Below are 26722 nucleotides of genomic sequence, written 5' to 3' on the forward strand. Positions count from 1 at the left end.
GAAATGAGTGGAAATTAAGGTTATTGAGGTTAATAGTAGCATAGGAGCAGAAAAACCTACACATTCTGTGATTTTAGCTGTTTTTATGCTTTTTTTCAAAAAAATACAGATCCAAAACACAAAACCCAGAACCCAAAACACGTAAGGGTGGTTTTGGCAAAACCAATCCAGATCCAAAACACGAAGAAAGATCCAGATCCAAAACCAAAACACAAAACACGAAAAGTGGCCGGTGCACACCCCTAGTTAGCACCGAACAATGGTATTTAACTTCATGGTTCATTTAAAAGTTTTGGTTTTAGCATTTCTTCAAATAATGACTTCACCTCAAGCTGGGGCAAATGTATAAAACCTAAAGAGCAGAGATAAGGACAAGTGGAGAAATTCCCCATAGCAACCAATCAGCTTCTAGCTAGCATTTATCATGTACATTCTATAAAATGATAGATAGAAGGGTATCCGGGCTATAGATAGACAGTAAAAAGGTTGACAATGTCAAGATAGACATCACATGTTAGGCAGTCAATAGGTCGATAGAAACAAAACGTAGAGAGAACAAAAGGTTGACTTTGGTCTGGCCCTCTAAGCTTTTTTCTGCTAGCCCCATCTGGCTAGCAGGGAGCTAAGAATGGCACCTTGCAGCCAGAATCTATGCAGCAGTGCCGCATGGAGCATCCTTAGGATGCTTCAGACGGTCACACCGCTGCCCTTACAGCTCCCCGGAGCATCCTCAGGATGCTCCGTTCATTGCTGTAATCACCGGCAATTGAGGCCCCGGCCCCGTGTGATGTCACATGGAGGGGGTGTGGCCTGCACCGGGCCCGCAAATAATGTTATATATATCAAAAAGGCCATCAGCAGAATAAAGGTTCCCCACCCCTGGTCTACATGTACAAATGGTTGACATGGTCAAAAGGTTTCGTGTTTTTTTTGTTTTTTTAGGGTTAGGCCATTTACCAGAGGGTTAGGCACTTACCCTGACAGTTTAGGTTAGGCACTTACCACGGCGGATAGGGATAGGCACCAGGAGGGAGAGTTAGGCACTATAAGGGATGGTTAGTGTCAGGCATCTATCCTTATGGTTAGGCACCAGGAGGGAGGGTTAGGGTGAAGATTAGGGCTAGAAAAAAAACACGTGTCGACCATTTGCATGTCGACACTTTTCATGGCGCCCTTTTGACCCTGTCAACCATTTGTAACAGCCAACCTGTCTAACATCTGGTGTCTATCTAGACATTGTCGACCTTTTTACTGTCTAAGCTTTATACCATAACCAGATAGAAGATGAATGGTTTGCTATGGGGAATTTTTACAATTGTCCATCTCTAGATGGTGATCCAAAGGAGAAGCCATAGTTCCCTAATTTACATAGTGCACTGCCAAGATAAACCACACAGTATTTGTCACTCAGAATTTCCAACTGCTTCTCACAAGTACTGGCGATCTTTTCTCCAGATCTGATACATTTTGCACATGGAGCCATTCTCCTACATAAACAAAAGCTGCTTCTTCACTTTATAGGGATGTAGTGATACCATAGGCAGTGGCGTATCTATAATGGGTGCAGAGTGTACGGGGCACACGGGCCCCTCGGGTCCAGTGGTGCCCCGCACCGCACACCCATATTATTTTGAACTCACCTGTCCGTCTTCCCATGTTGGGTGTCAGCGCTGCTCAGAACACCAGAATATGGCTGCTGCGGACATTTTTCTGGTGTTCTGCGCATGCGCAGTAGACTCCGGGCACATTCTAGTGCCCGGAGTCTACTAATTCTCCAGTGGGAGGCAACTGCAGGTGCTGTGAAACATGTAATCACTGCCGCGTCCACACTTCAGGTGAAATTCTCAGGGGAAACTGCAGGTGCTGTGATACATATAATCACTGGCCCGTCAACACTTCAGGGGAAGGTCATAGGGGCAACTGCAGGTACTGTGATACATATAATCACTGGCCCATCAACACTTCATGGGAAGTTCTCAGGGGCAACTGCAGGTGCTGTGAAACATGTAATCACTGTCCCTTCCACGCTTCAGAGGAAGGTCTCAGAGGCAACTGCAGGTGCTGTGAAACGTGTCTACACTTCAAAATACAGCCTCATTGTGCAGGAGGAGTCAGAGCCACGATGACACAAGTCACAGCGACTGATATCACCATGGCACCCCACCCACTTCACTGCAGAAATGTATGGAATGTGATAGGTTTACCTATCAGACATTCTGAGAGAGTAGCCTAGTATGTAAAATAGTTGCAGTTGTGCAGAGAAGTTCTTTTATATGAGCAAATATGTATTTTAGTTTTTGTGGTCCTAAAATTCCATAGTTGCACACACAAAATGGATAAAGGCTGACCCAAGACCTAGCCCAACTGAATGGATGCTTATTATTAATAACTGTTTATTTGCATTTCAACAATATGTTATCGTCAGGTCAGAGACAGATTAAACTGAAATTTGCCAGATCACAGCAAAAAAAATTGTCCCTCTTCAACCTAACATTTTAGTGTGAATGTGGGAACAGACGCATAGGAGGAGCAGGAACACAGGCTGTTGTTACTAATCTGTAGCACAAACGGTACACTGAGCAGACATATTGCCAGTATAAAATAGGTATATACTGTATCTGTGCATGCTGAGTAAATCACAGATCTTACTAATAGTAAACCCCAAAGTAGTGTGCACTATGTACACATGCTCTAGACATAAGTAACAAGTCTCCTTACCTCCTGAGGGCTGTCGTGTTTTGCGTGGAGAACGTGGCTGTCTCTGGTAGGGATCATTCGAGCCATACAGTTCAATTGTACCCAGGTTTAACAGAACTGTCTTCTGCATGTAGTCTACCATGGCAAGACCGTTACAGTTTCCAAATACTACTCTGGAAGTTGTGTGAGGTGAGAGGGAGAAGAAAAACAGAGATTATAATCTTTTTCTACCATGCTAATCATACTCGATGTGCCCAAACAATAAGCTTTAATAGGAAATATGTCCTAAAATAATTTGAAAATATGCTATGATGATATGAAAACAACATTTTCATTCAAAGTAAAATAATCAATATTTGTTTTAAAATGCAGTCCTACTTTTCCAGAATATTTACTGCAATGTTGTAACATAGTATGTAAAGAAGTAATTAATAATATTGTAGATATATCAGAAGTTATGTCAGGTAACCATAAAAGGTTGCAAGCAATAGCCAAAAATTATTTACATGTTATGTCTTTTCTAAGAATGTATAAAGAAACTGACATCCACATTGTAATTCACCATGCTGCAGACCGAAGTCAACATTTTATTAATGCTCTTCTGTTGTATAGGCAGACACTTTATAGTTCTGCAGAGGTAGACATTGGGATATAGGGCCTGATTCAGATGTGGACACAATGTTGATATTTACGTAGATTGAGCGATTGTTTGCCATTGTGCATACGTGTAAGCCGGACAGTGCACACACAACAACTGAATTGTGAATCTGCTTACACAGAGGATTCCCTCACAAAGTGAGTGATAGGTAGTCAGCGTTTGGGGGAGGTAACAGGGTGTGCTTATAAAAACACAGACGTGTCTGACCGTTTAAACACTGTTTTTGGGACATCCATAAATTAGCCACTGCATCCTTGCTTGCAGCAGGAGAGTCCTCTGCATTTCTGGAGACCCGATATGTCTGCAACAGTTTAGACTTAATCAGAAGGCTGATGGCCGCTTCATCTGTGTCCAATGTTTCGGGTTTTGTGCATGAGCAGCCTATGTGAGATGCTTTCACTGGGCGTCTCTAAGCACTGGACGGCAAGTGGCTCGTTCGCATAATTTCGCAATTGCGAATCAGTGAGAGATGGCAGCTGTGATGGCATTTGCTCCCACATCTGAATCAGGCCCATAGTGTATGCAGTTCTGCAACTGCTGTTCCTCAAATTCCCAAAGAGTCAGCGTGTTCATTCAGACTACATACTGTATATCAGTGGCGTATCTAAAATGGGTGCAGTGTGTGTGGGGCACATGGGACCCTGGGTCCAGGGGGGCCCCGCACCGCACACACTGCACCCATATTATTTTAGACTTACCTGGTCGTGGTCCCACATCGGGTGTCTGCACTCCTCAGAACACCGGAAAATGGCTGCCGCGGCCATTTTCAGGCGGTCTGCGCATGCGCAGTAGACTCCGGGCACACTCAAGTGCCCGGAGTCTTCTAATGCTCCGGTGGCTGGCTAGCCACGTCAGTCGGCTACCGGCCACCGGAGAGAGAGAAGGAAGCCCCGCATGGGGAGTGCACACGGGCCTCCTACTTTCTTAAGAAAGCTGAAGTTATTTACTATAAAGTATTCATAACATAAGAAATTGTTAAAACTCATTATGACAGTACCTGATAAATTATGTATTTTATGCAAAAATCATAGCACAACTGCACTGGTGTTACAGCCTGAATGTATGCGTTTCCGTACAGCAAGTGTGCACCAAAATGTTCCTGTATCTAGATTTTGCCGTGTCTTAGACTTGTGGCACGTTTCGTCTGAAGGTGGCTCAGTGGTGGGTTGACGTGTTGAGTGCAGTAAGGCATATTCAATTGACTGTATCCTCTGGAGATGTAACCTAATGAGACTTAGGGCTATATTTACAAAGCAGCGGCTTTTGTAATCTGCCACTTCTTGGCGGGTTGGAGCTGAAAATTTAAAGTGGCACTAACATTCAGTGTAAAGCATGTCGGGCTTCCACTGAATGTTAATGGCGCTTACATTTTTCAGCTCCAACCTGCTGAGAAGCACTGGCTTTTCTTTGTAAATATATCCCTTAGACCCATCCCGAGGTACACATCTTCTGCCAGTAGCCCTGCAGCTAATTGTACTAAATCAAGCCACGGCTGACTACTCAGATTATTCTTTTGTCATTTCCATTTGGCCGGACTACTTAAAAAAACAAAGTTTAATGCCTTTTAAAGCCATAAATAATGGATGTGAAGGCATTTGCATTTCAATACATTTTACAGGGAAAATGCAACTTTCCCATTTATTTACACTATCAGGACACTACTCTATCATGTGTATTTGACACTTCATGAAATAATACTGCATATGAATAGCGTACTGTGACTTTTACATTTACTACTAACACTGGGCCTGATTCAGATATGGACACAGTGCCGATGTTTGCGCAGTTGAGCGAGGTTTGCTTTTTTTGCATGCGGAAATAGTCCAGGAGTCCCTTACTGTGCACACACCAACCCTATGCTGTTCGCAATAAAGCGTACAACATCACTTAGACTTGCAAAGGGGTTTGCAATCCTGGGCGTATCAGGGTGGAGACTGGCACGTGACCTAAAGTGAACGCAAAAAGGGGCAGTTTCATGGGCGTATTATGGAAGTGTCACAGGTGTGTCTGGGAACGCTGTTGCATTCTCAAACACAAATCCACAGCTTCAGAGGTCATGTTTAGTCGGATTTGAAGAGAGTAGCTAAAGTTGAGAGGGCAGTCAAAAGCAGTGACGGGCCACGGTACCGGGAGGGGGTGTCGCTACATCGAAGAGATGTTGCCTCCCCCCCCAAAAAAATGTAAACCTACAATAACTGACGACGAACGCTGGAAAGATGGTGAGGGGGAATCAGTGTGATTGCCCCCCCCCCCTCGTAGCACTTGCAAGGTGAGAGAGGAGACTGCTGCTGCTTAGCGGCGGCAGCCTCCCTGGACCATCCACAGCCCAGTCTCCTCTATCTCTCTATCTGATGTGCTACTGACCCAGTACCCCCTGGGTCCCCCCAGCCAGCCTGGTTAAGTACCCACTCCTGCCCCCAAGAGAGTAGACCCTAGGCTACCGCAAATGTCGATGGTTCAACCAATGTTGTGTCGATATTGAAGTGTTTCTCGATCACAAATGCACAGACCACACAGCCTGAAAGTGGGCGTCTCACCACTCGTACCCTCCATCGCACAGTGGAACACAAGGGAAGGATGAGATTAATATTTGCATAGTCCCCGCAGCTGCTATTGCGAGAGTACCTGTGAGTGTGGCTGCATTACCAACCATCTCTGAATCAGGCCCACAGTCAAACTGCATCTCAATGTTATTGTGTGGCATAGGGACATGTATGCTGATAAAGTAATACTGCTTGCTTTAAATTGAACGTATCATTGAGATACTTGTGGCTCAACATAAACATTTAAGTGCACTTTTCCTGTAGCAAAGCCGGAATAACTGCACGGCTGACAAGGTGGTTGCCCCAGGGCCCCCATACATGGGGAGCACACACATAGCAACTGTGCGATATTAGGGCATAATATGTGCCCCCCACCCGGCTCCAAGTCCCTGCACTTCAGGGTCGCGGATGTCACAGTCAGCACAATTGTTTACTGCAGCTGGGAGGTGCCACTGGGCAGGATGACTGACTGCGGTGTGACACACAATCACATAGAACAGTGGATGGAGCATGAGCATGGAGGGAGGGGTTCCAAGGGTTACCCCCATAAGTTAGTTGCCCTCGGCCCCCAACAAACCTTAATCCCCCTAAATTAAGGTCTCTTTCTTGGTTTATGATAATACAAGAGACATGGGATATCCTGCAAAATCAACCTTATTATGAATAAATTCCATCTTAAGATATCCAATAAAATACAGCAGAAATGTATCATGGTGATGCCACAGGGACCCTTGTAGAGATTCACATTAGCAATTCTTTCAATACTGTAAACAAATCAGTCAATTAATAATCAACAAGATATATGGGATGTAAGAAAGTCATTTGCTGTAAACAGGAGTTTAATCTGTGCCTAAAAAGACAAACTAAGCTGCCTGACACCTTCAGCTGCTCTGCACATCATTCATTAAGATGAATTACAAGAAACCATCACTCTGACCAACACCAGGTTGCTGATAACCTTAAATAATTACTGTGGGTTTATGTGTCAGCTAGACGTAGCCGTCTTGCTCTAGGACACTAAGTAGTGATAATAGAGCTACGTACTGAAAAGTGAAATCCATGGATATATACTGTAACGTTGCTTGGAAACTAATTAAAAAAACAAAAAGTGACAATTTATTCAAAGAATGAGACAAAAGAAAGTGTCTGAAAGTTTGGCACCTTTTATCTGTTGTTTCTGCTACAATGAATATCAATGGTAAGGACTACAAATCCAGATCAATCCTGGGCTGATGTTAACTGCAAGTTGACTAAAAATGGTAATATACAGTATCTTAAAGGAATTTGTCTACCTTTAGATAACATTAATATATCGGTATACATACAGTAACTTGTAAATACAATGCTTTTATCTTTTGCCTTCATTTTGCCTTTTCAACAAATATTTCCATTCACAGTTGTTTCTTTTCACTGAGAACTTTGCTGTCTTTTCTGCAGAGGATACATCTGTATTTAGATAGTAGCATTGTATTGTATCACAGGAAAAAGAAAACAAACTGTCGATTCATAAAAAAATGGATGAAAGCTACAGAATGATGCTACACAGATAGATCAATATCTTTACAGAAAAAGCTGCATGAAGGTATGCACAAACAAAGAATATGTGAATCCCCTTATTAGCCACTTAACTGAGAAATGTTTTGCCCCCAAACCTCTCAGAAATTGTTTTTTTTGTATTATTATTTAATAAAGTGTAAATGTTTTTTTACATATATTCAAATATTTTATGAAAAAAAATATCTACCTAAGGGGTGTTTTAACCCCCCCCCCCTCCATGTTCATAGGCCCTCATTGTAATATTACAACCCCCGGCCCCATAGTGGAAATAGATTCCAGAGCCCTCATCCTCGCCCCCAGTGTCAATGAGCCCCCACTGTTTAGTGACCCCCCTCACCCAACCAAAATAAAACCTTTTTGTGGGGCAGGATAACCCACTCCAACTCAGTGCCAGAACAGACCCACCATTATCCCCCTGCCCAACCTCCTGTGGCATAGCTCTGCCGCCTCACCTTGATGCAGAGCGCAGTGGAGTGTGGGGCAGGGGGTACTGATCGTTAGTCCCCTTGCTGCATCTGATCTCTGCACACGCATAGATCAGCATATTTGCACTCGGTTGGAAACTATGTTCCCCACCTTGTAGCTTTAGTTTAGACACATGTGCCCCAGAGTGCAGCTCAGTGGCGTAACTAGGGGGGGGGGGGGGGGAAGGTCGGCCGGTGCTCGTGGCTGGGGGCAGGGTTGGGCTGCCGCTGGGCTCGGTCCAGGTCCTTTTCAGTCAGTGCATTGCGGACCGCACTACACAATAAAACAAACACACTGCCGCCAGCGCCAGGTGGTAGACTTGTACTACCTGGTGGCGGTGTGTTTGTTTTAGCAGCCAATGAGAGTCTGACAGACTCTCATTGGCTGCTGCACTTATGGCTGGAGCTCACTCATGAGCTCCGGCTTCTGGAACCCGCAGTGGGTAAAGGGAGAGGCGTCATGACGTCTCTCCCATAGTGCCGAGTGGAAGGACGGAGGAGCTGACGGCGGTGGGTGGAGGAGCTAGGGATTCAGATAAGTATTGTGTTTTGTGTGTGTCTTTGTGATATATGTAAGGGGCACTACTGGGGACACTGTATAAGGGGCACTGCATAGGGGGGACCACTACTGGGGGCACTGTATAAGGGGCACTACTGGCGGCAATGTATAAGGGGCACTTCATAAAGGGGATCACTACAGGGGGCACTGCATAAAGGGGACACTGAATAAGGGGTACAGTATAAGGGGCGCTACTGGGGGCACTTCATAGCGGGACCACTACTGCGGCCATGGCATAAGGGGCACTACTGGGGGCACTGTATAGATGGGACCACTACTGTGGGCACTGTATAAGGGGCACAGCATAGGGGGACCACTACTGGGGGCACTGTATAAGGGGCTCTACTGGGGGCACTGTATAAGGGGAACTACGGGGACCACTACTAGGCACACTGTATAAGTGGCACCACTGGGGGCACTGCATAGGGGAGACCACTACTGGGGGCACTGTATAAGTGGCACTACTGGGGACACTGTATTAGTGGCACTACTGGGAGCACTGTAAAAGGGGTACTACTGGGGACTCTACTACATGGGGCACTGCTACTGGGGACATTGTATAAGGGCTACTACTACATGGGGCACTGCATAAGGGGGGGCATTGCAAGAGGGGCACTACTACTGGGGGAATCAAGGTGAATATGGAATGGAAAGGAATGTTCCCAGAGTGACAAGAAACAGTGGTGTATCATTTTGACACGCCCCCATTTTTCAGTTACCACGTCCCTTGTGGCATGTGGTCACGCCCATTTTTCCACCACGCGCACATAGGCGCACTGCATCTGGGGCATGATTTTGGGAGTGATGTCGGCGGTTACAGATCGCAATGTCACTTCTAGGGAGCCAGAGCAAGAAATCCATTCTGCACATTTCCTCCATTACAGTTGGGAGATCCAGCCCATAGATACAGCAATGATCTGGTCAGGTAAAGCATTCCTGCCTGCAGTCGCATCCCATGCGTTACTGCCAGACAAGTGATGCAAGGTAAGAAAAGTACTGTATCTCACTGAGCCAAATTCAATCAGCCACGAACTACGTCACACAACTTTTTGCTGTTTAATTACAAATCCACGTTAGGTTAATATGGGCTTCTTTGGGAGTTAATGAGGCTTTTAGTTTGCTCCTCCAGAGCATATGAAAAAAAGTAAAACATCCATATTTTAATATAAATATAACAGGACATAGGGCATTACCTTCATGCAGCTTTTTTTGTAAATATATTGATTTGTCTGTGTAGCATCATTCTGTGGCTTTCAGCCAATGTTTATGAACAGACAGTTTGTTGTGATGTGGGGCATTTATTTTGAGGTGTTGTATTAATGGGAAAGAGGTTTCTGAACTTGCAGATAGGAGTTACAAGTGTTTTTCCCTATGTAGTCCTGCTATTGCAATTGCCAGCATTTTGGGGTTCAGGAAAACGTCACCACTCTTTCATTCACTTCACGTAGGTTGAACAATGCAGAATTAACACTGAACATTGTTACGTTGCCCAGAACTTGCCCTTTCTAATTGAATTGCGTGGGTATCAGAACCATGCTTCATGAAAATATCCCACAAAGTGTGTGTTTATGTGATGCGGAACTTCACACTACCAAACTCGCGGTTAATTAAATTCGGTCTGTTGTGTACTCTGTGAACTACTATAAAATAAATACTTACAGGCCATAGGCAGAGTTAACAGCCAAGCTGGTTATCTGCTGTGGAGGTTCTCCGCTGACCCATACAAGTTGTATCACCAGTTCTACTTGGTAGCCGGCAGATTGCTTTAATGGAGTGCTTTTAACCCTGAAATAGAAATGATCTGAAATAAATATCTCAGTAAGACTTTATCCAGGATGATGACATTTATTGCAGCAATTCTAAAGTTTGGCCCCATCTGCACCTCACCTTGACGCATGATTAAACCAACATAGGATCTTAGTGCTCAATTTTATTTTCTGAAAAGTTTAGTAACAATTTACCATACAGATCAGTGGCAAAATGATTAACAAAAGCACAGCACAAAATGAGAGTGGAAAAAAACAATCAAATGAAAAAACCAGATGATTCTCATATTTTGAATTTTGCCTTTATTGAGTAATATAATATTATAGCAACTTACGCTTAAAGCAGACCCCCAATCTGATGGAAAGTGTATAAAATCATATTTCAAGTTTGGTGGTTAGCAAATGGCAGCACCCTCAATACGAGCTCTTAAGACCCACTACTTCATTAAAGCCTTCCAGCTCTCATCCTAACTTGCTGCTACATCTTCCTTCCTCCCCGCCTACCCCATCTGTGTCACTTCTGTTTTTCTGCCCCTCCCTTAAAGAATGTAAGCTCTTTCGAGCAGGCCCCTCTGCCCAGTGGCGTAACTTCATCCCAGGTGCCCGGAGGCAAGATAAATGTTGGTGCCCCCCCAAATTAAAATGTACCACCCCCCCAGCACCAGCTGAACCCCCCTATGCAGTTTCCCCAGTAGTGGACCCCCTGTGCAGTGCCCTCTGTAGAGGTCCCCCTATGCAGTGCCGTCTTTGTAGTGCCCCCCAGTAATGGTACCCCTATGCAGTGCCTCCAATAGTGGTCCCCCTTTGCAGTGCCCCAGTAGTAAGGGCCCCTGTAGTGCCCCCAGTAATAAGCCCCTTGAAATGCTCCCAGTAGTAAGCCCCTGTAGTAAGCCCCCAGTAGTAAACTCCCTGTAGTGCCCCCAGTAGTAAGCCCCCAGTAATGCCCCCTGTAGAAAGCCCCCAGTAATGCACCCTGTAGAAAGCCCTCGTAATGCCCCCTGTAGTAAGCCCCCAGTAATGCCCCCTGTAGTAAGCCCCCTGTAGAAAGCCCCCAGTAATGCCCCTTGTAGAAAGTCCCCAGTAATTCCCCCTGTAGTAAGCCCCCATAATGCCCCCTGTAGTATGCCCTCTGTAGTAAGCCCCCGTAATGCCCCCTATAGTGCTCCCAGTAATGCCCCCTGTAGTGAGCCCCCAGTAATGCCCCCTGTAGTGAGCACCCAGTACCCAGTAATGCCCCCTGTAGTGAGCCCCCCCCCGCGAGCGCATACGCATAAAAAAAAAAAAACCCAATACTTACCTGAACCCCGCTCCAGTGCTGCTGCCTTCCATCCCCGGCGCCCGCTCCTCGGAACCATAGTGCATTGCGGGACCCGGAAGCGGAGCTCAGGAGTGAGCTCCGTTCCTCCGGTTATCGCCGGGGGGAAAGAAGGAGCCGGGCGCCCGCTGGTAACACACTCAGCAGGCGCCCGGCAAATAGGGGGTGCGACCGCACCCCTCGTATTGACACCGCTGGAGGTGGAGCGCCGATCAGCAGCGGTCCATCTCCATAGCTGTGCCCGGAACGGCCCGGGGGACAATGGACCCTGGTGCCCCCTTAAGGGCTGGAGCCCGGCGGCAAATGACTCCATTGTCTCCGGGAGTTCCGCCACTGCCTCTACCCTCTTGTGCTTCTCCCTACTGTAATTTAATTTATCTCTTACTCCCCACAAGGGCAACCAACACTCGGCTGCCTATGTGGGCGTAAAGGTCACTAATATAGCTATGTTTATTATACATGTCCGTGTCCTGCATTGTATTGTATTGTAAGTCACTGGTTACTTATTTGTTCATGTACTTTGTAAGGCGCTGCGGAACACTTGTGGCGCCATATAAATAAATGATAATAATAATAATATGATATCTAGTGTATAAGTGGCAGAGACAGACTAGGAGATTGGCATTGTCTAGAGCAGTGGTTCTGAAACTGTGTGCCGTGGCACCCTGGGGTGCCTCAGGGCACTTGCAGGGCTGCCTTGGGTTGGAGGTCCAGTACAAATAAAATTATTTTTAGTCAGTGTGATAGGCAAAACCAGTGCTGGCTGCTGCCAATCAAAAAGTATGTGGACAAAAAAAGTGGAACCCTGTCAACCACCACATGACTGAACCTAAGGGTGACGTACAAGCACAATTTACTTCAATTAAGTTTTGCTGAATTTCTCAATAAGAAACTTTTGCCCCAGGGGTGCCGAGGAAAAAATGCTGATACTCTAGGGCGCCGTGATTGTATAAAGTTTGGGAACCACTGGTCTAGAACAATGTATGCAGACTGTTACTTGTCACCTGCAAATGCAGAACTGTAAAATGTGGCTGCACTTGTGCTGCACTAAGAAAATCATTTTATTATCGCTCACCTTAAACAAGGTACATTGTCACGTATTCCGTCTGATGAACTGCTGCTTGTAGATGGGTGAGACTGAAGAACAATGGGCTGTGAGTTGGGTCCCCCACTAGGTGTTGGCACTTGTTCAATGTCCGGTGACTCTAGATCGTTGATTTCATAGAGCAACCTCACTTCCAACATCTTAATACACAAGCACAGGACACAAGAAACATGCATAAGTCATATACTAAAGCAGAAAACCACAAACTATACTATATATTATTATTGTATCAATTTCTGGACACACACCCTGATCTGACCACATCATGCACTCAGTGGTCAACCACTCTCCCAAATACTACAAACACTCTCCACAAATCATTAGGCCCCATTGATGCGTCAAAAATCTATCTCGCAATCAGCTGCAAAGTTGGCTGGCAGGATGGCTTTCAATACTTTTAATAAGTTTCATAAAATAAATACACAAGAAACAATTGTCTCTTTCCAGAACATGCCATGTGGTAGTGCTAGCAAGATCAGTTGGAGGGGGTCTCTTTATTGGTTAAAATTTTAATAAACTGGTTATTAATGGGAATTTAAAAAACTATGTATTTATTGTGTGTGTATTTCAGCATTTATAAAACATGTAGCATGTTATTTTCTGTTCAGAAATGTGAAATGATTATTTTTGTTTCTAAGCAACTTCCTGTAATCCACCTGGCTGGTACTGAAATGGGAGCTACATTTTCTGTGTAATGCAGCCAAATAATATTTATCGCGGGGGCCAGACTGCCATCCTCAGCTTAGAGGTGCATCAGAATTTTGTGGCTTCCTACGTGAAAGAGAATAACAAGGGAGAACGGTCTTTACCGGGATGACATCTGTTGTAACTTCCTGTTTGCTGAACCTGTAAATGATAACATGGGCAGAGACACCTGCCACACACAGTATCCTGCTCTCCGGGCACCAGGAGATCATCTGGATGGCATACGGATCTTCATCTACGATGTCCGTGCTGGGCTTATCCTCTTTATTTCGAGATTTCTCAAACACTTTTGCCGTCTTAAGCTTGTACAACATTTGCAATGTTACTAAAAACAGATGACAAAAGACATTAAGAAACAAACACAGAAAAAAAAGACTAAGTCATCTATTATCTTTAAATACAATACTGATTCGATTTGGTAATGATACAAGGAGAATGCATTTATAAGAGATGTTGCATGTTAAGGTAGACTGAAGCTTAGCACAGGCCACTCTGTCTATTGTGGACGTACTAATGTTAGAGGATGCTACTTGAAACTAAATAGTAGGCGTCATATAGCGGTCACTACTAAAATGTATTGCCAACATCTTGGTTCAGCCTGATTATCTCTCAATTAAACTAATAAGCACCTTTTCCTCACATGCATGATACTAAAACAATGTAACAATGCTGGTTAATTTTACAGGAAATCCATAAGTTACAAGTGATCTAGATGGGAACTTTTCCCTGTGATCAAAATAGTACCAAGAAGCAGTAACATTAAATTCCAACATGCATATATTGGGTGTACAAATACTTACTTGCTGAAGCATCCCAAAATTTGATTGATCCATCAGCGTGACTGAAAAGTAAAAAATGCCAGCATAAATATAATTTTCATTCACATATACACTATGTAGACAAAAGTGATTGGACACTCCCGCTCAAGTGAAATGGTCCCACGCATACCATTGCACACGAGTTCCAAATGGCCACTAATGTGGTGGATTTGACAAGAAAAATTCATTGGGAGGCAGTTCTATGGAAACAACAAATGTTTTTATCAGGATGACAATGCCACCTGTCATGTTTCCAAGGCGACGCTGGACTGTTATACAGAAAATTCGGTAACCCGGATGAACTGGCCAGCTCAGAGTCCAGTTCTTAATCCCACTGAGAACCTCTGGGGGGAAGAAAATAGCAAGATGACCCCTAAGCTCACAGAGCAGTACTAAACGACAATAGTAGTCCTTCACAGAGAGGATGTAAATGGTTATATATACTTATGATCATTCATTTCTCACTCCTCTTCCTTTTTGTATATAATGGGTTATATGGTTAAGTAAAAGTATTCAGTTAGTGAAGCCCTGGAACACTTGGGGTGCAGCCAAATCTCACAACTTTCACATTATAGGCAAAATAATTTGACAGTAATGGAGTATGTAAAGGCGCACTCAGGGAGCTAATAATAAGGTTTAACCTTTCTCAATAATAATAATAATAATAATAATAATAATAATTTTATTTATATAGCGCTTTTCTCCTAAAGGACTCAAAGTGCTTTACATTTGCCTTTACAGTACAAAATACAAAATAAGCTTAAACAAGGGAAATTAGTGAAATGAAATTAATAATAATGTATAACGTGTCAGTTTGTTTTTAGTTTCATAAAAGAGACCTTCTAATGCTTCTAAAACATAACATTTAATATGCTTTAAAAAAAAACCTGTTCTTACCACATGTTTACTGTATATATTTTTTAGTAAAATATCTAAAATAGAGATTAGTGTAAGTTAAGTAGGAAATGGTGATTTATTTTTAAATATAAGTCGCCGTGTGTGTGTGATAATCATATGCCAATGTTTAGATTGCATGTGGGAGTTAAATGTAATATATTGAATATGTGTGTTACAAAGGGGCAAATCTCCACTTTAGAAGTAAGGGCCTGATTCAGACCTACTCGCGAGCGGCTGTCCGCTCGCAAGTGGGTCGATAGTGTGCACTGCGCATGCGCACGACGGAGGGAGCTCCGTCGTGCGCATGCGCGACGAGCGAAGGACTTTCCTTCGCTCGTTGTGTCTGATCAAAGGGGGCATGCTGTCGATGTTGATTGACAGCACGCCCCCTTTGGTGGGCGTGCCTGCCAGACGGAGGCGTTCCCACGGGAGCGCCTACCGTCAGAAGCCGGCCCCACTGACATCACTAGTGATGTCAGTGGGAGTGATTTTGGCTCTGATAGAGCCAAAATCACTCCTGGCCTTGCGGTTGAGAAACTCAACCGCAGGCTTCTGCTCGCACTGGCGATGGTCGCGATGGTCAAGACCATCGCGACCATCATCCTGCACGCTCGTATAGGCTGTGGGTGGTGACCCACAGCTATACGAGCGTCCAGGAGGACGCTCCATATTTATGGAGGTGGGCCCTGATTCAGAGCGAGCGCTCTGGTCAGAGCGTCCGGCTCTGAATCAGGGCCTAAATCCCTTAAATCTTGCAGAGGATATAATTGTTCCAAACATATTCCACACATCCCCTATAACCATACCTTGGTGTATTAGAAGCAATATGAATCAGAAGTATTTTATTTATTCCCCTAGTACGAGTATATGAATGTGGAGAAGAGGGTTATTTATTTGTGTATCTAATTCCCCTGGGAGACTTCTATGTGTTTAGTGGAGATATCTGAGGTTTATGTAACTAATAACGTTAGTTTTTGACCCTCTTATTCCACACAAATAGATCCTAGTGGTGTCGTTTGGGGTTGGGTATGAAGTTCATATACCGACGCCGGCAGTCCGAAGGAAGAAGATCCGGACAGGGCAAGTAAGTACTCTATCCCTACCCCTCCCTAACCCGCCCAAAGTGGTGCCTAACCCTAACCTCCTCCCCTAGTGCCTAACCCTAACCTCCCTCCCCCTTACCGCTCCCAAGGTCTAACCCAAACCTACCCCTTTGGGTGCCTAACCTTAACCCTACTCCATAGCGGTGCCTAACCCTTACCTCCCCCTCAAACCTAACCCTATCCTCGCTAGGCTCCCTAAGCCTAACCCTCCCCCCCGCGGCTATTGCTAAGGGCGCCCCGGCCTTACCTCGTTCGGGCTGGCGTCCTTTGGCGTTCCGGCGTCGGGATTAAGATAGACGCCTACCTTAAGTCCCTTGTCGGGCTTCCGAGGTCGATATTGAGACCGGCGGCTGCATAACTACATCCCGTTTCAGAAATGCATTGATACTTTGTATAATTTCTGTATCTAAAAAGGTCTCTTTTTGACAACAAATATAAACTGCCACGTTATAAATTACTGATGAGAAAGGGTAAACCTATTTATTAACTCCTTGAGTGCACCTTCTGTCTATTCTTTTGCCTCATAGAGGAGAGGTAAGAGGTTCCCTACAGAGTGATTTGGGATGATGGTGGTGTCGAACTTACTTAGATGAGAGACGTTTATAAATACAATTTATACTAGGATATCATATAACAAGAGTAAATAGCAAATTGTTAATTTAAATGGTACTGACAATTATGATACTTTTAATTCAATAAAGCCAAAAGCTGGGAAATTGCATACGGTATCTTGAAGCAAACGGTAATATTGAAATATATATTATTTAATAGTAGGGCGAATTAAGAAAAACAAAAATGAAATAAAGAGGCTCAGATTGAGCTGATTATTTTTTAAGTGTTGTTGTACGTGCTAATAACAGTACATTCCGAGTAAGTTGTTACTCAGGGTGTATTATCAATGTTAAATGTGTCACAACTGCATGCTATGTAAACTAACGTGAAGTACACACAGACCTACATTTTGGAGCATGTAATATACTTGTACAGTATGTCATTCTTAGTAGGTAGGCCAATACAAAATAGAAGCCAGCCTATGCATCTACATTTGCCACACACTGGAGAAGCTGCAAATTTAGAGTGTTGCTAAATATTTGCATGAAAAGAGATATACTGGAGCCCTGCTTACACACTGATCCTGGTAATATCATTAATAATGAGAGTTTTACAGCTCATGTGACTTGGGTTTTCGTATAAAGCCATTCCTAGTAAGGCGATAAAATGCTTCATTAGACTGGTAGGTTGCTGTGCTTTTCTTAGTTTATGACTTTGCTTTATCAAAGCTGCATAACACTTGCAATTCCTGTACATGGTGCAGAAATAACTTTCCCACTTGAAACCCAGCTTAGGAGCAGCTGCAGATAACCCGCTTTCTCCTGTACAGGAAGGGACACCTACAGGGTCACCCAGTCACTTGCTTTTTCATTTACTTACATAGCAAAAGTGCACATATATTAGTTTTCTGACTTTGCTCAATGTCCCTTACAAACCATGCGTTACTCTAATTACGTCTTACAATGTCGCTATCATTGTCAAGATATACTGTCTGTAGCAGATGTTTAGGGGTTTAGCCAGTAGCTCCAGTTATGCCACATTTGAGAAGGCTGTGTATTGCTTTGGATAAGCGTGCTTGGTAGGTCCCAAACGACTTCCATTGTGTGCTTCCAACGTACCCTGTAATTATTATCTCTGGATAGCTTTGTGTGCCAACACCCCAGTTACCACCATTGATAGGCCATTCCTGTAATGAACAACATAGCAGAATTACCAGTCAGCTGAATATGAAGATAGCAGTACAGTAGCATGAATGAACGTGATCAGCACACACCTTTTTACTGTAACCTTGTCGCTTCTGTCTGGCTCCAACAGAGTAAAGTGCAGGGATAAGGTCCACAGGACAGTCTGCAAAGTACTCACAGCAAGTCACAGGAGATTCGTGTATGCTCAGAGGATAAGGGTTTTCAAATATAGGATATCTGACAAAAATAAAGAGTACTATTTAGGGATATAAATACACAATGCACTAGTTGACCTATTATTTTCAGAAATGGTAAAAAAATGTCAGTAAAGCATTAAGTACAAATAATATTAATAGCAACGTGTTTTATATAATTATTCCAGGTTCCCAGTGATGCCATCAGACAAATGTTTTCCACAAACACAAAATCCAAGCACCACTATGTTGATATTCAGGCTCAATATAGTCTTACTGCAATATGTAAATGTATTTCAAATATGTCAGTATAATAATAATACCAATTTAAAAGAAAATAATCCCATATTTTAGTCCATATATCTAATAGACATCAATGTATCTGAAATATTTACTTTCTGAGATAGCAACTGCTCCATTTTCTATCAAGACGGTCTTTTATGAGTACAGCTGGGTACACACCTGGGTGACTTGTCCGCTGACCCAGGGATCCGCAGGCCGAGCGGCCGTTTGGCAAGCCAATATACACCTACCATTCTGCTGCTCGTGTCTGTGCTGAAATCACAACTGGGCAGGCAATTCAGATGCCAGTGTCGACATATCGCATAGTGTGTACCCAGCGTAACTATCTCATTGTGTAGCCTTAAAAAATCGTTACAAATAATGTAATATGTGATATGCTGGATAAAGACCTGGAGTGCCGCCTATAATTTCCATTCCTAAAATTCCTGGGCGTCACACACCAGAATCGGAGTGCCGGTCCTATATACCATTATATTTATTCTGCTTTGCAGTGTTATAACTAATCATGTTATCCATTAAACACAGATAACAAGTAAACATATAAATGACTCTAATGCCTGTATGTAGTTCGGGATATTGCAATAAAGCCAAATCTTACCCATTTTGCGCAAGATCTATAACAACTAAATCTTGTTCTAGAAGTACAACCACAGCGTAGGGTTCTTGGAAATCTGAAAGGATAAAATTACATTTCAGCCATGAAACATTTACCATTTTATTTCCAAACTGTTAGCCAGTTATTGCCAAATTGAGTATTCGGGGATACCACCAGTGATCTTCCAGGTAACATTTATTTTATAGTGATATATTTTTGTAAACTGTCCATTTTGTTCATGTTACTTAAGGATGATCTACAGCAGCTATTGCTGAAAACCCACAATTGTACATCTAGGTGTAACATCACAATGACATGACAATTACTAAAAAGCGTTACAGATTAATTCAATGATGGCCTTCGTGACTTGTGATTGACAGCATGTAAAATTGTGTAATGTATGTAATGGTGTGGCTGTAAACAGAAATAGGAGTTTAAAATACACTATTATAAATATAGAGACAAGAAACTATTTAATGGCTGGAAGTACAGATTTGTGAAAGAGTCCAAAAAGTGACAGCGGTATTCCTTGCGTCATTTGTTGTATTGGATGCAGCCTACTGTGCTTATGCAGAAATCAATCCATGCACAGAACTTTAGTCAATGGGCACCTCAATATAATATGCCATTCGAAACGCTCAATGAAATCACAGTAAAGTAAATGATATCATAAAACAATCCCGATATACTGTACTTGTAAAAGCACTCTGGGTTTTATCACATAGAAAAGAAAATGTAGCAATTACTTTCTTGGACAGTAGGTGGCCCCATAGTGCCACTTTGCATATATTGATGTTATACTGCACTTGCCCAGCAGTTACTTAAATAAACATTATAATTGCTGCTATAAACTATATCAGCACAGTGACCACCAAATATTTTGTATTTTAAATGTGTTTAAATAATGAATGATAGCCATGATTAAATATGCATGTTGGAGATGTATACATGACTAGAAGCTCAACTAGAACACATACATATAGGCATTTAACATACGTTTTCAAAGTGCTTTGAAAGGACAGCAAAGCTCAAATGTAAAAATGTATTTGAACCAATAGGACAGCACTAACACATTTTCAGGCAAGTGCCAGCTTTGCTCTGTGTTATTTTGGAAACTGCCTACATTTTTCACACTGATTGAACAAGTGGAAAAACTTGTTAATGAACTTCACAAATGCATATTGCAGTACGTACAACACTGGAGGTAACTGCTGGGCAGGGGGTAAAATTACCCTGTGACCAGTCTTGCATTGCAGATGGTGGCCGTCCCAAAGAGGCTGGCAGAATGTCTTTCAGTTGTGCACATAAAGATGTGTCCTTATACACTGTTACTGAAATTGTGGCAAATAGCCCCTCTCGGTGTGCCAGGTCCCAGGTGCCTCGTCCGCATCTCTTTCTTGCTTAAAATGTGCATTTTATTCACAGAAATGAACCAACTGGTAGCAGCAAAACTAATTCCTGTGTGGTTAAAGTTGCAGCCCGGCATCTATAGTACACAGGCCTGATTCAGCAAGGATCGCTATTCTGCTAATACGTGTGCACCGCAGTTGCTAATATCAGCGGTGAAATGCAAATGTTTGCAATTGCATTGCGATCATATCCTGACACAAGGACGCCCACTTCCTCTTACACACATCCGTATACATTGGCAACATAGCACATCAATTGGTAACATCGCGTAACATCGGAACCATACGCACAGTTAAAGCAGGTCAGACATCACTCAGGAATTGCTAAATTCAGCACACGCTATGAGGCCTCAGGCTGCGTATGGTATTGCAGTGGCAAATTTATGCTTGCCCCTGCAACGCCGTCCCAACTCACCGGCACGGCTGCGTTCGCCCGACCACCCCCCCTGTCACCACCCACAAAGGGCACTTCCTTGTCAATCACTGTGCTCTGGGTCTGCGCAGTCTCTGCAGACGCAGTTCCCATCGCAATTGCTAGTTTGTGCACGTGCACTGCGATGCATGCGCAATGCAAATTAATCGACCGATTGCGTGCATCTATGCAACTGCGATCCTTGCTGAATATGTCCCACAGTGTTGTGTTTTGCTGTGTCTGATGTGAATAACACGCATAATTAAAGGAAAATACGGTACTTCACTCCTCTAGTAGCATCTCAGTGACGCCGGGCGTCTGCCCCATATGGCAAATGGACGCTAGGTGTATGAGGACACATCTTTACTCAACACAACATGGTTTCTCTAGTGTAATAAGAACAACATACTTACCACATAATTCACTACTAGATTTCAACATCAACACAAGTATTATTTAGTAGAACACAACTGCTAAACCATTATCACAGCATTACTGTAGCCGCATATGCAATGGTGTCATACCATAGACCAAATACTCCTATGACAAGACAACACAAGCCCGCAGTCATGATGAAAGCTACAACCTTCCACAGTATGATTATTTATTTATTATGCTCTTCAGAAATGTAGAAAACTGTAAAAAGAACTGTAAAAAATTAAAATAACTACACAGCACCGAGGCGGGAGGCGGAGGGTCTGGATACTTACAGCCGGAAGGCTGTGGAGGCGGAGGTTTAAATAATGGCCACATAAATGAAAAAGTCTTTATAACTTTATTTTATTTAATGAAACATTAAACTCACAGCCCAAATTCTATCAACTGAAAAAAGAAAACAAATATAAAACTGCATTGTTTACAAAGCTTTTGCAAACACACACACATGTATATCATCAAGCTAATTCTCTATTTGAAGGAACAGCGCCCTGTATGTGTGTATATATATACCCGTCGCTACGGGTCTCGTACCAAAACGGGACGGCTGTCGATTATGATTGACAGCTCGCCCCGTTTTGGAGGCGAGCAGGGGGAGTTCCCGAAGGAATGCCTGCAGTTTGGGGATGGCCTCAGTAGCAAGCTTCCGGCTCTATTAGAGCCGGAAGCTCACTGTGGCTTGCGATGGATGAGACCCTACCACAAGGGTCTCGTCGCAAGCCCGATGGTCGCGACCATCGCCTGGCCACTTGCAAAAGCTGTTGGTGGTCACCCACAGCTTAGTGAGCGGCCGAGGCCGGTTATAAAAAAAAAAAAAGATGCCGCCCTGATTCAGAGCGAGCGCTATTAAAGAGCGTCCGGCTCTGAATCAGGCCCACAGTTCGTTCAAAAAGAGAATTAGATTAATAATCCTTAAACCAGAGTTATAGTTCTTCATATTAAAGAAAAGACCATAGTCACTTTTTTACAGAATTATTTGGGACCAATTGAACCATGGTAGTTTGGAGAATAGCAGCCACCCCACATGTAGGGGAGTGTTTACTGACAGTTTATTTGGACTATGCTCTTTTCTTTAATATGAAGAACTATACCCCCAGGGACTGTGACTGTACACTGCCGCAGCAGTGCCGTTACATGCTGCCCTTGTGGTCCAGTGGATGGAGCAGCATACTGGATCGACAATGCACCCACACTGCCAGTGGTCTCCAACACCGGTGGGATATAGCTACCTGCCAGGCGACTGGTTGCGGCTGCGGGCATGGGGAGTGGAGGGAGAGAGTCGCGCTGTCCCTGCTTGGTGTCCGCGGTGGAAGTCACCAGTCCACTTACTGGTGCTGCCACCCTTTCTCTGGTGTCGGAGCAGTAATGTGGGTGTTCGCAAGGTGCCTGCACAGACCGCTCAATGATGCAGTATATATATAGAACAAAAGTAAAATGTGTAACCCGGGGACCACTTGAAAGTAGCTCCCCCATAGAAACGGTGCCTGCTTCTGCTGGCACCAAACTTCAAACTGGCTGGCCTCTGGCTGGGGGTGGGGTATAGTGGAGAGGGAGCCTGGGGCTGCTGGGAAGAAAACGTGTAACTGTTTGGTACCCAGACTGTACTCTCCAGGCTATACCCAGAGTGATCCTCGTGCCCCCAGGAACACACGCACACATCTACAGTATATGTATACATATACATACACACACTTGTGTGCCATACAAACTAGAGACAGCTGCTTCCTTTCACAGTACATGCTACCACACCCCCAGATTAAATGGTATCTTCCGCAATTGAAGTACTATATATAGGCAAATATCTTTGCAACCAATTGTTTTCAAATTAATAGTAAAGATGGCAGCATATCACTACTGTATGTAAGCGACTTTGAAGGAGGCTTGATAGCAGGTAAAGAGAGGGGTCACTCCATCTCCGAAATAAACAGGAAATTTGTATTTTCATGTGCAACAACTTCAAGGGTGTACCATGACTACATAACATCAGGGAAAACATCCAGTGTGTGACACCGCTGTGGGCGACGAAAATCTCTGGACTATTGTGGACAGCATCGTCTGACAATCATTGTAATAGCCAACTGGCTCTGGATATTGCAGCAGATAACATTGAAATTTAATGCTGGGGACACAAGTAACATTAGCGTTAGAAGAGTGCTATGTTCCCTTTCTTCTATGGGGTACAAGAGCCGACTGCCCATCGGGTCCCATTGCTGACCCCAGAACACAAGGCTCTGTGCATCGCCTGGGATCGTAAATACTGCTTATAGTTGCAAGCTGAGTGGAAACGTTTAGCCTGGTCTGATGTGTCGAGGTTCCAACTGTTTTAGGCAGATGAACAGTAACACATGTGGAGAAAACCCCAAGAGGCAATGGACTCCGCATACCACCAAGAGACAGTCCAGGGTGGCGGTGGCTCTCTTATGTTGTGGGGTGTTTTCAGCTGGCACACATTAGGACCCCTGATACATTGGCAGATGCTACATAACCCTACTTGCGGATCATATACACCTGTTCATGTCATGCATTCATCCAGATGGGAGTGGGCTCTTTCACCACTACAATGTGCCAATGCTGGTGGAGTATTCCTCTGAGTTTGGCAGTAAGAGGTGGCCCCCTCGTTCGCTGGATTTGAATCCAAAAGAAGACAAGTGGTGTCAGGCTCCGGCTCCTAAAACCACTTTCCTACCTCTACGGTGCCTGTCCAGGCTAGCGCTGAGGTCCGTTCGCACTGTGCATCACTCCCAGATAGCACAATTGTCCGCTCACACTGCACATCGCTCCTGGCTGGTACTGGGGCCTGTCTTGCTGCTCCTGCCCCGTCCGCTCAGTGTCCTGTCACTGAGCATGGAGATGGCTCTCCGCAGCTACTTGCTCACAGCGTGTCTTCCAGCATAATGGCACACAAGCTGCAAGTCAGAGTTTCCTCCTAAACCACAGTATGAGTGCAGCCATGTTGGACTCTGTCACCTGAGGCTCTTCCTCCACTCAGAGTGCTGCTCCCAGACCAGCTGATCGCAGCATCCAATCCCTGGGAATCCTCCCCTATAAATTCCATTTCCTGACTGGCCTCTGTTGCCAATACAACGACGCTTCTTGCTGAAGTTACAGCTCTGTGCTGAGCTCCCAGGTACTCTGTATCTGAACGGTCCCAGACCTTTATATCCGGTTCATAAATCTGGTGAACAAGTATCCTATATCATCTTGCACACCAGTCTGGTTTTAACACTGAGACATGTTCTTACAGCCTCCATCGGTTCCAGCCGATAACCTCCAACCATCGGTCCCTTCCGATGCCTCCAACATTGGACTCATATCAATTAAGTTCTTCAATTCATCAACATTGGCCCCAACCAGTCAAGTTATCAATTCATCAACATTGGACTCATATCAATTAAGTTCTTAAATTTTTCAACATTGGTTCCAAACCGATCAAGTTCATCAACATCGGATTCAAATCCATCAAGTTCTTCAATTCATCAACATTGGTCTCAAACCGATCCAGCTCTTAATCCAGCATCATTGGTCCCAATAAAATTCTGCCCATTCCTGCAGTATTATATTTAAAGTCCCATTCCGATCTGCTGATCAATAAAGACATTCTATTCCTGTCCTTGCCTTCTAGTCCATAATTCACTGCCTCCTCACATCAATACAGGAGGAAGTCCTGGCTCAAGCCACTTAAGTTCCTTCACGCCTCTCAAATATCCACTTCAACCTACCACACCTGTTCCAACCCAAACCAACCCTCAGGCATTACATGTGGGATGCAATACAACGTTCCATCAAGAGGTATGGTGCACCAGGAGTATTCAACATGCGGCCCTCCAGCTGCTGTGGAAATACACATCCCAGAATGCTCTGCCACAATTTTACCATGCCCTAATAGCAAAACTGTGCAGGAAATGCTGATATGTGTAGTTCCACAGCAGCTGTAGGTCGGCATGTTGAATACTCCTGGTGTACACTATCAACACAGTACTTTGGTACCTATCAGAGAATGGGATATATTAGTCAGCAAGTTCCTGGAGTTGATCTGTTGGAAGCAGGAAAAATGGGCAAGCGTAAGGATCTGAGTGACTTTGACAATGGTCAAATAGTGATGGGTAGATGACTGGGTCTGAGCATCTTCAAAATGGCAGGTCTTGTGGGGTAGTTCTCATATGCAGTGGTTAGTAGCTACTAAAAGAGGTTCAAGGAAGATCAACCGGTGAACTGACAACAGAGTCATGGGCACCCAAGACTCATTGATGGACGTGGGAAGCGCAAGTTAGCCCATCTAGTCTGATTCCACAGAAGAGCTACTGTAGCACAAATTGCTGATTAAGGTAATGCTGACTATGATAGAAAGGTGTCAAAACACACAGTGCATTGTAAGTTTGCTGCATACAGGACTGCATACCTCCAGACCAGTTGAGTGCCTATGCTGACTACTGTCCACCATCAAAAGCACCTACAATTGACACTTAAGCGTCAGATAGGACTGGATTAACCATTAAGCAAAATAAGCACATGCTTAGGGCATCTAGGTAAGGGGTGCACCACAGAAATTTTGCATTGCCGAATTTACCATGGACCATGTAGTGCAAAACTGCAAATGGTGCAGCTGAACAAGGTTCCACAATAGTGGGCTATGCTATATACAGTACAATAATAAAAATAAAAATACAATAGAAATAATATAGGTTAATGATTACATTAATATTGTGAATACAACAAAATTAGAATCTAGTAACTGGTAAACTGTTATACGGTCCATCGAAGCTCACGTGATCATTCTCGTCTTGGTCATGTCGGCTGTCCTGTGAGTGCAGCAGTGCCCAGTAAAGTGTTGCCAGACGGGTGGGTTTCTCCAAATTTGGAGGTTTTTAAAGGTCTTGGTGAAAACTTTGGAGATAACTTTTCTTTGGTTTTTTGGGGGGGAGCAAAATATATATGGGGAACCAAAATCTTGAAAGTGCTTAGGGCCTCTAAAGGTTTTAATCCGGCACTGGTGTCAGAACTAGACCATGGATCAATGGCAGAAGGTGGCCTGATCTGACTAATCAAGTTTTCTTTTACATCAAGTGGACGGCCGGGCATGTTTGCATCGTTTACATGGGGAAGAGATGGCATAACGATGCACTATAAGAAGAAGGCCAGCTGGCAGAGATAGTGTGAAGCTTTGGGCAATGTTCTGCTGGGAAACCTTGGGTCCTGCCATTCATATGGATGTTACTTTAACATGTATCACCTACCTAAACATTGTTGCAGACCCAGTACTCCCCTTTATGGCAACGGTATTCCCTGATGGCAGTGGCCTCTTTCAGAAGGAAAATGCCACACTGCAAAAACTGTTCATGAGTAGTTTGAGGAACATGACAAAGAGTTCAATGTGTTTACTTGGTCTCCAAAATCCCCAGATTTCAATCCAATCCAATTGAGCATCCGTGGGATGTACTGGAAAAATAAGTC

The 26722-nt window shown here is 44.0% G+C and overlaps 1 protein-coding gene across 2 annotated transcripts in view; it reads right to left on the minus strand.

Annotated features, from left to right (window-relative positions):
• The window catches only part of STXBP5 (syntaxin binding protein 5), a 468219-nt gene that overhangs the window by 80669 nt on the left and 360828 nt on the right, over positions 1-26722 (minus strand). For both annotated transcript variants that reach the window (XM_088474382.1, XM_088474383.1), the window contains exons 11-18: positions 19019-19091; positions 18013-18160; positions 17858-17925; positions 14170-14210; positions 13474-13694; positions 12635-12804; positions 10138-10263; positions 2719-2870 (exon numbers count right to left, since the gene is read on the minus strand). In XM_088474382.1, the coding sequence (XP_088330508.1) occupies positions 2719-2870; positions 10138-10263; positions 12635-12804; positions 13474-13694; positions 14170-14210; positions 17858-17925; positions 18013-18160; positions 19019-19091 (999 nt within the window). The remainder of the gene's footprint in view (positions 1-2718; positions 2871-10137; positions 10264-12634; positions 12805-13473; positions 13695-14169; positions 14211-17857; positions 17926-18012; positions 18161-19018; positions 19092-26722) is intronic.

Source organism: Taudactylus pleione, unplaced genomic scaffold (genome assembly GCF_031769625.1).
Source record: "Taudactylus pleione unplaced genomic scaffold, aTauple2 ptg000154l, whole genome shotgun sequence".
In the NCBI taxonomy this organism is placed as follows: Eukaryota; Metazoa; Chordata; class Amphibia; order Anura; family Myobatrachidae; genus Taudactylus; species Taudactylus pleione.